Source organism: Aedes albopictus, chromosome 3, assembly GCF_035046485.1.
Source record: "Aedes albopictus strain Foshan chromosome 3, AalbF5, whole genome shotgun sequence".
NCBI classification, from domain to species: Eukaryota; Metazoa; Arthropoda; class Insecta; order Diptera; family Culicidae; genus Aedes; species Aedes albopictus.
In genome coordinates, this window is record NC_085138.1 from 365,913,268 (window position 1) to 365,926,854 (window position 13,587).

General features: G+C 41.0%; 1 protein-coding gene across 1 annotated transcript; it reads right to left on the minus strand.

Annotated features, from left to right (window-relative positions):
• Window positions 1–1,367: 1,367 nt before the first annotated feature.
• On the minus strand, window positions 1,368–2,701 carry LOC109397010 (cuticle protein-like). The gene is made up of 2 exons (XM_019669332.3): window positions 2,589–2,701; window positions 1,368–2,282 (listed from the first exon to the last, which is right to left on the minus strand). The coding sequence occupies exons 1-2, from the start codon at window positions 2,598–2,600 to the stop codon at window positions 1,491–1,493; spliced, it is 804 nt and encodes a 267-aa protein (XP_019524877.2). The 5' UTR covers window positions 2,601–2,701; the 3' UTR covers window positions 1,368–1,490.
• Between the last annotated feature and the right edge of the window lie 10,886 nt (window positions 2,702–13,587).

A 13,587-nucleotide genomic window follows, 5' to 3' on the forward strand; every position in this document is an offset into this window, starting at 1 on the left:
CCTCGTTTATGTTGCATAAGAATTCAGAATCTGCGCTTTTTGGGTTTCAAAGAAGAAGCAATTGTGTTCTGTCGTCCGTAATACGGACAGTGAATAAATTGCACTTAGGTTGCTGTTACTGACTTAGCAACAAGTCGTGTTGCTTGGGCTCCCAGGAAGCCTCAGGGGCGCCTGAGTGGTTATCAGGGGTGCGTAAGGGGTCCTCAGAGGCATATTAGGAAGTTTTAGGGCCGTTTCATGGAGCTCGAAGTTTCAGGGGGTACTGGAGGTTTCAGGGACGTTTTAGGGAGTTCTGCGGTGTAGGTGGATGTCAGAGCATTTCAGGAGGCTCAGGGGCTTCAGGGAGTCTCATGGGGTTTCATGGGATTCCAGGGGATCTTGGGACTATGCTATTGAAATGCTCCCGAGCTCCCCGTAATCTCTTTGAAATACCTCTGTACACCCTCAAGCTCCTGCGATCTCTCCAGAAAAAAACTTCGAAACACCTCTGAAATGTTTTGGAATGCCTCCGAAACCTCAATAGTCCCAGTGAAATGCCCACCAATATTCCCGTAATCCGTTCGAAATACCTCTGAAACCTTTTGGAACACGCTTACATGGTTCCCGAAACCTCCCTGAAACGAATCTGAAAACTCCTTGAAGCGGTCCTGAAATGCCATAATAGCATTGAAGCGGCCTTGAAATCCCAGTAATTGATTTTGAAATCCTACTTAAACCTTCCGTTAATCGCGCCGTGGGCTACCATCGCCAGCACCACGCTAATGCTGAGCACAAAAAGAGAGATTTATTCAACGTGTTGTACAAATACAACAGCGCGATCGCTCGAGGGTTAAAAAGGTTCGTAAATCCCCTGAAATACTATTGAACGCACTTAATACCTTTCGGAACCCCCTAAACGTTTTTGAAAACCACTGAAACTGGAATACCTCTGAAATACCTTGAAATCCCTCTGAAATCCCTTGTGAAGCCTTTTAAAAGTTTCTGAGACCTCCCACAATCGCTCATAAAGCCTCTTTAAACGTCCCTGAAACCCCCGTATTTCCATTGAAACGCCAACGAAACCTGCCGAAACGCCCTTGCAAAACTCATGAAATCCTCTGAAACAACCCTCTGAAACACCCCCGAAGCCCTTTGGAACTCCCTTATCTTGGGCTCATTGGGAACTATCTGAAAGCCGTTTGGCCCCATCTCAAATGACCAGGAGTAAGACCTGTTCTCGCGAACTAAGTTGGACATCTGACAACAGCAAAATACATATAGCACCCAGATTTACAATGGAGAATTTCTCGTTTGACATTGTTGATTGATTGTTCGGTTTTAATGGACATGTTCACTGTCAGAAACGAAAAAATAAGAGCATCGATAAATTCATTGACATAATTAAATTTATTCAACAAAAATCGTTCAACATTTACGGCGGTTTCAGGTTATGTACATATCACTTTTGCATTTATGCTGAGTATTAGCAGAGAATGAGGTACCATTCCGTCTTACCAAGCATAGTGAGCGCTAGCATCCTGGAAGCTAACATGGGACACAGTGGCTTCTGGGGCGTAGCTGACGGTCTTGGCGGCCACAACTGGAGCGGCATGAGCGTACACGGGTTGAGCAACAGCGGTCTTCAGGTAAGTTGGCTGCTGAACAATGGTCTTGCTGTAGACTGGCTCGGAGACAACGGTCTTGGCGTAGACTGGAGCTGGAGCGTAGGCCTTGGCGTAGACTGGTTCGGAGACCAGGGTCTTGGAGTACACTGGCTCAGACACGTAGGTCTTGGCGACTGGAGCACTGTAGGCAACGCTCTTGACGACGGCTGGGGCGGCGTAGGTAGCTGGGGCATGATAAGCCAGGGTCTTGGCGTAGGTCGGTTCAGCAACGACGGTCTTGGTGTAAGCTGGCTCGGCAACAATAGTCTTGGTGTACGATGGCTCATGAACTTGGTATCCCTTGCTGACGTACTGGACTGAGGGCTGAGCATAGGCAACGGTCTTGGTGGCAACTGGAGCGGCATAGTGTACAGCTGGCTGAGCGTAGGCCAAGGTCTTGGTGACTGGGGCAGCATAGTGTACGGCGGGTTCAGCATAGGCCACAGTCTTGGCCACTGGAGCGGCGTAGTGAACTGCAGGTTCGGCGTAGGTTACAGTCTTGGCAACCTTTGCTGGGTGGTGTTCACGGGTGATAGAGCTATAGCTGACGGCAGGCGCGGGGGAGTAGTGAGCCGCATGGTGATCAGCTTCCAGGTAGCCAGCGCTGGCACAAGCCAGGGTGGCGAACAGTACAACCATCTGGAGGATGGAAATAAAAATCATGGTTATTTATACTCAATATCTACGAATATTTGATTGTGGATTCTTCACTGTTTAAACACTTTTCCATTCAACGATAATCTTCTTAATAAATCCACATTAACTTTGATTTCAATCACAAGTTTTTATCACAAAAATCGTCGCACGTGCTCCAAAAAGCTTCTATCTCATTTGTTAATTACAGTCCATTTAAAGCCACATTTATCAATCTTCACACTTTCGGGCACTAATTGCCTTAAGCTGGTCTTCACTTCGAAACTCATATCTGATTCGTCACTTTCTCACCTTAAACGCCATAATGTCGATGCTGGAGGTTTGCACTCGGTACCGCGTGCAGATGAAACGATTTAGTCGAATTAAAGGTAACTGAAGCAATGATACCGTACTGCCAGTTGCGTCCAATATTTATATGAAAAATCTAAACTCTTGGGATGACCACATTTCGGGTTCGGTGGCGACGATTGACGATGATGACGACGACGGCGACGACGTCGATGATGATCGCCGTTCTGTTGGCAAGGACACGCGCGCGAAACGAGAAAACGAGAGACCGACCTTCTCAGGGGTGCTATGGACGGTGGTGGGTTGACTGCACTGACTGGAGGAGCACTGCCGCTACTACCAGTGCCCGTCGAAGCAAAACGTATGTAGCTAAATTGAATAAAAAACTATCACACAAAGTAAGCAAGTAATAAATCGCACAATCTGCGATCGGTGGATGACTCGGAACTGCCGCGCCGCGGCTCGGTAACTTTCGAGCTAGGGTGCGAACGAACAAGCTTTTCGCAGTGCGGTGGTCTCTGGGTGAAGATGGATGTGATTCGAAGTTTTGCTCCATGATGATTTTTGAGAAGGTTCACCAACCGCAGAGAAGCTGTGACGACGAGGATATTGCTCTCCAGATGCGTGAGAATGTTCACGGTTGAAAATGGGATGCCATGCGTGTGTGGTGGGAGATCTGTTTTGGAGAATCACTCGTCAGTTTGGTGATGACTCTGGAGCTGGTCGTGTTGCTATAAGCATGTATGAAACTAACCATTTAACTGGATGAACAAAAATCTGTGAGTCAGACTCTTCATGAATATCTCAAGCTTTAAGAAAACATCGATCGTCTTTAGCAAAGATCAATTAATCAAACAAGTTGTTTTCGCTGAAAATAACAAAGTCGATTTTTAAATGATTTTACTGTTATCGTAATGATAAGCAGCAACTATTTTGCTGTGTCGCAGTGGTTGAGGTTCAGTTGAGTTTCCTTTACCGCGGTTTACTGCATTTTACCTGCTTAAAGGCCGGTTTCCCTTTGCAGTGTGTGTTGCAATTTTTGCCAGAAAAAAAGGCATTTTTTGTTGTTGTTGTTGTTGCAGTCTTACGCTTTACGACTTTCTTGAACTCCTTTGCAGCTCCGTGCCAAGTGGCAACATTCCAGACACCTGTAGCATCCTTCCAGCCATGGAGAGCCAACACATTGATGGCTGCATCTACGCTGCCTGCATTCTGAACGGTCTGTTATTTTCTCAACTTCCAAATCGCAGGCTCCCTCATGTCGATTCTCACTTCCTTTTGGGTGGTGCTATCGTTCAAAGCCTTACATTGGATTGTCGTTTCGGCTCACATTGCTTTCTCCGCTTTGAATGCTGAGCTCCTGGTTTTTAGTCTTACTTCAACTCGAAGGTCACATCTTCTGACTGGGTAGTGGATATGTATGATATTCGTCACCAAACTCCTAGAACCTTCGGTTCGTTCTCATGGCCGCAAGACTTCGGCGTAGGTACGTGTAGGTTAATCCGCTAATTATCACGAAGACCGTTTAACTTTTCATCCTACTCCTGATAGGTTTTTGTGCTCTCGTACTAACAATTTCCGTTTCACCGTTTCCGCAGCAAATTTCGTCCCCGATGGCCTTTATAAATATATGGGCCCATATAGCCGAGGCGGTAAACGCACGGGTATTCAGCATGACCATGCTGAGGGTGACGGGTTCGATTCCCGGTCGGTCCAGGATCTTTTCGTAAAGGAAATTTCCTTGACTTCCTTGGGCATAGAGTATCTTCGTGCCTGCCACACGATATACACATGCAAAATGGTTATTGGCAGAGGAAGCTCTCAGTTAATAACCGTGGAAGTGCTCATAGAACACTAAGCTGAGAAGCAGGCTTTGTCCCAGTGAGGACGTTACGCCAAGAAGAAGAGAGACCTTTATAAATCTACCGGAAGCAGTGCTGGTTTTCACCTGTTGAAACACTGCTGCCACCAGGGCGTTTTAGTCGCTGCAAAATCGACTTCAGTGGCTGCCGCTCCCTGCGTCAGTCCTTCCAACATTTTCTAGTCAAATTTGAACTAGAAGAGGTTCTCAAAACCACCATTAAGCTAAAATAAAGGATATTATGTTTTATGAAGGCTCTTAAAACCTTTTCAAGGGACGGGCATGGTGATCTAGTGGCTACCGCTTCTGATTCGTATGGAGAAGGTCCTGGGTTCAATCCCTGGCCCGTCACTTTTCTCTTACTTTGTATCTTTCTAAGTACTTTCTCTCTCCTCTCTACATATACAATTCATGTACATTCATATGTTCGTTCATAGCTATCGGTAGAACCAGATACGGGTTGATAAAATCCGTTTTCCTTCACTCCAATTTTCTCTGCATAGTGTCTATCAGATAACGCGTACGAGTTATGCAACCATGAAAAACTGTGCCGAACATCTTCAGTATAATAAAACACACATTTCTATCACCTCACGCCTGGCATCCACGCACCAATGTGTGGCCCCTCTGCCAATCATATCGGCGCAGTATCATAACGTCCGAGGCCATAATGTCCCAGGACTTTATTACGCATTTTCCCGTGGCATAACGTCCGAACATGCATATACGCTACGAAGTCCAAGGAAAGAAGGCATATAGGATATTATGACGCATCCGAACTTTTGGACGTTATTTCGCGAAAAAACACGACTTAACGGCCGGGACAGTATGGCCTCGCACGTTGTGATCCGGCCCCAATCATATCCTATCAACACTCTGACATCCCAAGTAGCACCAGCAACTAAAATGGAAATGATCATCGTTGCAAACATGTTGCAACTGAGTTTTCATGAAACAAACAAAATTAAAACCTATTAAAATCCTGTTGTTAATGCCAAACTGAGGTGTAACAGTTTTATAACAACTAGCAAAATGAAAACAACCGTCATCATTAGTCGAAACTTGCGAAACCAATTTGTAATTGAAGTAAAATCTGATTGTTTCAACGAATCTTAGTTACAACCGTTTACAAACCAAATCAACCAAAACATTGATTCTGATTGTTATAAACATGTTGCACCTGGAACTTATTAAGAACATAACGAAGAATTTTGACAGGAGTGGTAGAAGTTCCAAAATGTGCGGCAACATATTTTTGTGATCATGAAAAATATAAATTGCACTATAAAAAACCAAAATGTTTCAAAAATAACGAAGTCATGAACAAATAAAATGTAATCTATTCTTCTTAAATTTATCGACATATTCCAAATTTTATAAAATTAAAGTGGTAAAATATAAAAAAAAATCTGATTGGAAGTATAATATTGACCCAATAAAAAAAATACTGCCTTATTTTCGCAGTACTGATCGACTGGTACCTACCACTGAGAAGATTTGAATATATTGGGTTTTGAGAAATCTAACGTAACGTACAAAAATATTAGGAGTTTCCCACGAAAAATTTTACAATTGGTTAACATTTTTTACAAAAAACGTGAAATTATCGTTCAACAACTGAAATGATGAGAAAAATTTACTTAGTGGTCAGTTCGAAGTTTACTTACTTCTTCAGTTCGACTGAGTTTACTCAATTTTAAGTTCAAAAATACTTATTTTTGAGTTTCTCATTTTCTCCGTGAATAGACAGTCTCTTGTCGACGTAAATGGGAAGTACACGTCCAAGTTCCTGCTTTTTTGGTTATTTATATCCTACACGAAAAATTCAAACTACCTTATTTTGGGTTGATTTTACCCTAAAATGAGTATATTAAATTTATTAGTTTTAAGGTTGTTTTTCCTTTCTCCCCCACAGATGATGTCGTAAATAAACAGAGACGGGGTTCCTTGAGGCCAATAAGCTTATTTTGGGTAAATATAGATTTACCCAAATTTGGGTTGAATGAAGGGGGTTTTGGGTTGAATTTACCTACTCTTGAGTATATTTTTAGCTGGAGGTAAAGGCAATTTACCTTGCGTGAGTTTAATCGATTCACTCAAATGTTGGCTTATTGGGCCGAACTATGGAATTGCGTTAAAAGAATTTTGGGTAGCATGGCGGTTCCGTGTACCGCGTGCAGCATTTTTGTACTTTGTCAATACGGATTCCCATAGACATGATTTAGCAAACAAGCAGCTAGTACACAGGGTCGAATATTTGTCCGAAAAGAAACCAATGCTCAAACATCTTGTTTGATTCGATCGAATTTTCATTAGTGTGAAACTGTTGTTGTTTCTTGAGTTCTTTTTTGTCAAATATTTGACCCTGTGTACTAACAGCCTAACAGCTATATGGTAATTTTACAATTGCTGCACGGCTAAAAACTCGCCTATTGTTGCACACTCCATGTTATTCTTATGAGGTGTGCAATAATTGGCGAATTTTTAGCCGTGCAACAATTGGAAAAGTATCTTTCTAAATTCTAAAATTAATTTTCAGCATTTTACGGGTGCATTAAATAAGCTGCTGAAATGCACTCCGTCAAAGCAATATGGCGTGTTAATTTTGACCACAAATGCCTAAATTTTCACTCGCAAAATTGTCAAATCGGTCACAATTTGTAAGTCGACTAAAAGTTGTATCTTGGTTATAATTCGATTGCGTATTAAAACCGTTTATATCACGAATGGATGTTTTATATTGGCTCCACCTCTTGCGCTTTTTTGGTCGCAATTAAGTCGTTAATAAGACGATTGGTTCAAATGGCATAACTTTCAATATAGTTGCATATAAATTACAGGAACTTATTAATGTCCAAGTGTGTTGCTTGGGATCTGCATGAGTTTGTGCAGACGCAGAGGTATATTCGGTCAGATGTGGATACAAATGATTGCAATCATCACTTCCTTACCCTTCCCCACATTGACGTGGCAGGCGTCATTGTCGCCTAAGATAGACGACCACCAACGGTCACACACTGAAGATGCCTGCTAATCCCCGGCAGATATCTCATTGATTCCTTGTGTGAGCGTACCTGGTCTGGCAATACTGGAGTAGCATCTACGGGCGGTCAATCAAGTTCAAGCAAGCTCACGCTCAAGATCTCAAATCCTCTTCAAGGCTAGTTAAAAAATTCTTGTTGGAAATCCTCTAGGGATTTCCCAAGGTATACCCTCAGGTGTTTCTTCGAAGATTCCTTAAAAACCGTTGTTCTGGTAGAAATATCTTTACATTCTCTTGCAGCAGGAATCTCCAGTAGGAATTACGGCAGAGATTTTTGCAGGAATCCATTCGTAGATTCTTTAAGAGATTCTTGCCAAAATTCTTCTATGGTTGTCTTCAAGTTTTTTTTCAGGAATTTTATCAGAAAATCTTGCTGCTGGAAATCCTGCAGAGGTTCTTTCTAGTTTTCTCCATGTGTTTTCCTGGGATACCATCAAGAACTACTCCATAGATTTCCTTAGGCATTTCTTCTTAAATTCTCCCACGAATAAGTCCTTGTCATTTCTCCAGAAATTAAAATAGAAAATTGTTCAGAGATTCTTCTATAAAGTTTTTCAAGGTGTGAGGAATTTCTCCAAAAATACCTCCATGTATTGTAACCGTGTGTTACAATATTTTATGTTTTTAATATGTACTATTTGTTTATTTTGTATACTGTTACGTTTCTTAGGTTATTAGGTGTTGGGTTTTTTTTTTTATTCCTGTTCGGGTTTGTCACTGCGACCAGTTTTTAGATCTATTGTGACATTACCCGTATCCTTAGTGTAGTGCATGTCGCATTACTCAATTGCCATTGAGGGGCAATAAAGTATTGATTTTGATACAGTTTTTGTTTTGTTTCCTTAGAAAACAAAACAAGAGTACTGATATTGGCCATGCATCGGAAACCTAGCATCACCCTTGTTTTACTGCTAAATTCTCCCCAGTAGGAAGTTTAGGACCCGGTTTTTAACTATATGCAAAGTAAAGTTGGTAAATGCCCCGTAACGTGGGTAGATCACCTTAGAATGGTGCGTTGCGGCGTAAGATCTACCACCACATCAAATTTCGATCTTGTTAATGTTTTCATGCCTAATGTGGCCGATCTGTGGTAAGCAGACATTCCAGGATCGAGATTTGATGTGCTTTTTTAATGCTTTGTTACTAATCCACATTTTATTTCAGGAGTAATCAGGTAAATGTATCGTATATTTAATAAATGCTTATTAATCTTGATTATGATTGTTTTTCATACAAATGTATAACAAAACATACACAACACACACTCACACACATTACATATACAATGTATTATACATATCTCATCATATATGTATTCGGAAAGGGAAGGACCATCAGGGCACCCGATTGAAGCGATTTGGACAGGAGCTTGGAACTGCCTCCTCCTTGTTGTTAACATTTCGTGGATTGAGGGCGGGCTCTTCGACCCCATCTATTGGGAGTATTCTGTCAATCGAGGGCTTGATTTTGCAGTTGTTCGTGAGAACTTTCTTCTGGAAGGAGATTCTTTTCCCCTGACGCGGGTTTCGCGCAAGTGTCTCTGCTTGCGGGTCCGCACAACCCTTTTTGGCCCTTCATACAGGAGAATGACTGACCACTAACAACAACACAATCTTGATCAAATCGCTTTTCAGATTATTCCAGTGCTATAGGCAGCTGCCTTGCTACAATAGATGGTAGAACAATATCATCATCATCATCATATGCAAAGTAAAGTTGGTAAACTCAGTTTTATTCAAAAGCTGAAAGTCACCAAATCACTAGTAGTAAGGACTAAATAGTATGATTCCTTGAATTACCAGAACACATATTCCAAAATTTAAAAAATAGGACGACACTTGATTTCGGTTTGGTAAATCTATCACCGCAACGCAACTCAAAAAGGCGATCTACCCACGCTACGGGCTCCGTTAAAGATCGAGCATCTTTTAAACCCCCTCAACCATTCATCCCTCAGCAAGATTGGGGTTACCTGTTTGGTGGACTTTAACCCCCGGAACAGGTGGTCCGTAGTGCTATTCTAAGCTGGCAGCTACACGGGCAAAAAATTGTATGTTTGTGAGTAGGGTTAGATGTTAGATAGTTTCAAATTTCAAATTGTTAGAACAATACAACGGTATATAGAGTGGGGACAAGTAGAAGACATGTTGCCTGAGACATAGTGGGAGAACAACATTATGAGGCGGGCGTAGACCGCAGGATAAAAGGGGGTGGCAACAATAGTCGTCTCTGAAAGAGGAAAAGGCAGAAATTGACCCACAAGGACCCGTGATTCCTCATAAAGTATCTGGCGTTCGTGTGCTTCGGATCGTTAAAAAAAAGTTAAATAAAAGTGTCCCTAGAAGTTTGAAAAGTGAGTGGTGAAACGATACGGGTGATTCGCTACTGTTTAATAAGGTATGATTAGAGAACTACAGTGATAACTTTCTTAAGGAATCGACTGTTGATCTTATGTTTTGAGGTTATGGCTTTCAGTCTTGGAAGAAAACTCAAAAACGGATTGTTAAGTCTTCATCCGACGTTTCGGTCACTATATTGTGCCTTTCTCAAGGATTTAACTATGCTCCATAGTGTGATACAGTGATAACTTTTCTTAAAACTAGTTAAACCTGAAGACTAGTTTAGTATAGTACGGCCTTTTTGCTAAATTTTATACCCGTTGCCCTCACAGGACCTTTTGTGGTACCTTAAGGTACACCACCGCCATTTTGTACGCCAACCTTTAGGGTTGGTGAAGCACACGACTCGGCCTAGTGGTCCCTTGCTGGCCACTACGCCTAACCGTAAACGAGTAAACCCGCTCTGGTCTTGCGAAGACATAATAGTTAAGGAGTGATACCTCGGGACCCCTAAGGGTGCCCTAACCGTAAAAGAGGACCCCTCTCGGCAGAGTCTCACCGGCCTTGTCCTGGGCTCTGTCGATGTCCGTCAAGGAGGGAAGACGCCAGCGAGACACGTAGATCGCACCATTCCGTCAAGCCGATCTACTACAGATCCAACAGCCATTTTCCGACCACCATTCCACCACCCCAAGCCGTAAATTCGCCGGCGGACAGGCCGTCCAGCCCGCAGCAGCATCGGCGAGCGCTCGTCCACCGACCAAGACACCAGACAGAGCATCACCAACAGTAGCAGTACCGGTACGTCCCCAAAACCCATAATAAAACTACCCACTCTACCGTATAAACCACAATAGTTCTTTAATAAATTACACCCACACCATTTAGGCCAATAGATTTTCAATAAACACCAATAGTTTCCCTTTCAAATTTTGCATACTTTTCCCCTAACCCAAGAAAGGGGACAGTACTCTGCACGCTGGTCGCGAGGCCCCTCCGATTGCCCAGTAGTAAGCCGACCTTGAGACACAGCTCTAAGGGTCACTTGCTGCTGTAGTATTACCGCGAGTTTTGCCCGGGTAACAATATTCCTACAAAGACTGCTTTAAAATTCATTCTAGGACTTATTCAAGCCTTTCTTCAGGATGTTTTAGCTTTATTATTTGGTACACCTCAATGATGTTTTCAAGAAATAGTTCTAGAAGTACCTGGAGAGGGTTTTCAGTTTTCCCAGGTATTCCTATCGAAATTTTATCGAAAATTTCTTTACTTTCAACTTTTTCTCAATGATTCCTTGAAGAATTCCCCTGGCTCAAAAAGAATCAGCAGAACTTTCTCTCAAATTTTGTATAAGTGTACGTAAAATTCTTCTAAGCATTTCTCCTGAGGTACCTCCAGGAGTTCTTCCAGTGATGCCTCAAAACTACACCAAGGGTTTCATCGGAAGTTCCTCAAGGATGTCCGCTAGAAATCACTACTGAGAAACTCGGAAACTTTTCCAGAAGTTCTTTAAGGATTTTCGTCAGCAATGTCTTAACAAATTCCTCCAGATTTTTTTTTAAGAATTTCCTCTAGGAGATATTACTTGGAGTTATATAAAGAATTCCTGCAGAATTTTTCCATTCAATTCTTTAAGGAATTACCTTTTTTTTAGGATTTCTTTTAGGAACCTTCTGGAGTTCTTTCATGGATTTCTTCAGAGAATTCTAGAGGGATTCCTTTAAAAAATCATTAGTTTTTGCAGTATTTTTTTGTGTAAATAATTTCTGAAAAAAAAAACTTTCGAAAAATCTCTGGAAGAGATTTTGAAGGAATCCCAGGAGAAATTTCTGACGGAATCACAGACACAATTTTGTAAAGAATTCCGAAGGATTTTCAAAAACATAAGGAAAATAAAACCATGTAGCAATCTCGTGCTAAAATTTCTCATGGAATCCTTAAAATACTTATACTAACGAGTTCATGGAGACATTTCCTTAGAGCTGCTTGAAAATAGTTCAGATGGAATCTATAAAGGAATCACTATAAGAATTGCAGACGGAATTTCTGAAGGAATTAATTGAGAAACTTTAGAAGAACTCCTGAAGAAATCATTCAATATACTACCAGGGGGGTTTTCTTTAAAATTCCAGGAGGGATCCGAAAAATCCCTTGAGAAATTTCCAATGGAATTACTGTAGATGTTCAGTGAACACATTTTTTGAGAAATTTGATTTCGTGGAAAACTTCCTAGATGTATGCTTGGAGAAAATGCTGGAGGAATTTCAGGGAAAATAACCGGAGTTATTCTACTGGAATTCCTGAAAGAATCATTGTATGAATTTCTGCGGAAATCTCTGGAAAAATTCCTACTCGAATCATTGAAAATAATAATGAAATAATGCTTTCAGGAATTCTTGGAAGAATTTTTAAGCCTTAATCTTAAAGCATTTGCTGGGCACGTTTCTGCGAAGATTTCCAATGGAATTCCTGTAGAAATTTCCGAGGAAATCTGTAGAGCAGTTCGTAAAGAAATACCAGGAAAATGTTCTGAAAAGAAATCGTTGGGGAGAAAAAAAGGCGATACTATCTTTGAAAGAACTTCTGAATCCGGAACTGTATCTGCCTAGGACTGATAATACTAATAATAAAGAAATTTACAGTTTGTGGATCCTTGGAGAACATTATGAAGAAATGCTTTAGGAAACTTCCGATTCCTTCAAAATGATCCTCTAAAGGGCAATGATTTCTGAAGTAATTCAAGCAGAAGTTTCAGAAGGAATCAAAGGAAAACTTCCTAAATGAATTCTTGGAGGAATTTTTGAAGGAATTCTAAAGAGCATATTTGAAGGAAGCTCTGGAGAAATTTCTAAAAGATTCCCTGAAAGAATTTATGAAAGAATGATTTAAGGATTTTATTAAAGAATTCCTGAAGGAAATTCTGACGATATCAGAGCGCAACTTTTTTTTGTCTCAAGAGCAAACTTATGTGTCTCCGAAGGACTTTGGGCTACTGAATCCGAATCCGGGCTCAGATTTGCTCTAACACGTCACAATTTTGAGCTATACCTCAATTTATAGGGCAAAATATGCGATTTTGGGCTTTTATGACTGCAAGCCATTAAGCTTGGAAATATTTTTTTAAAGCAATCAAAAGGTTAATTGGTCAATTAACATCTAAATTAACGACTCATGCAAAATATTTCGTTTAACCCAATCAAATTTGATAGATTTAAGCATTTTATGTCAGTATGAAAACTTGCATGCAACTTTTGGAGGATGACTTGTATGGGAAATATCGTACCTATCATAAATCGCTTAAAACTATCAAATTCGATTAGGTAAAACGAAATATTATGCATGAGTCGTTGATTTAGATGTTAATTGACCAATTAACCTTTTGATTGCTTAAAAAAATATTTCTTTGCTTAATGGCTTGCAGTTAAAAAAGCCCAAAATCGCATATTTTGCCCTATAAATTGAGGTATAGCTCAAAATTGTGACGTGTTAGAGCAAATCTGAGCCCGGATTCGGATTCAGTAGCCCAAAATCCTTCGGAGACACATAAGTTTGCTCTTGAGACAGATAAAAAGTTATTTTTGTTACGCTGTGTATTCAGAGTGCAATTTTGGAAGGACTCCATAGAAGATTTTCTCTGGATAAATTTCTGAAGGGAACCCTGGAAGATTGTTTGGGAGAAACTGTGGAAGGCATTCTGTTTGTGAAGCAATACACAACTGTTTATAAAAAAAACAAAAAAATTAAATGCTGGAAGAAGTT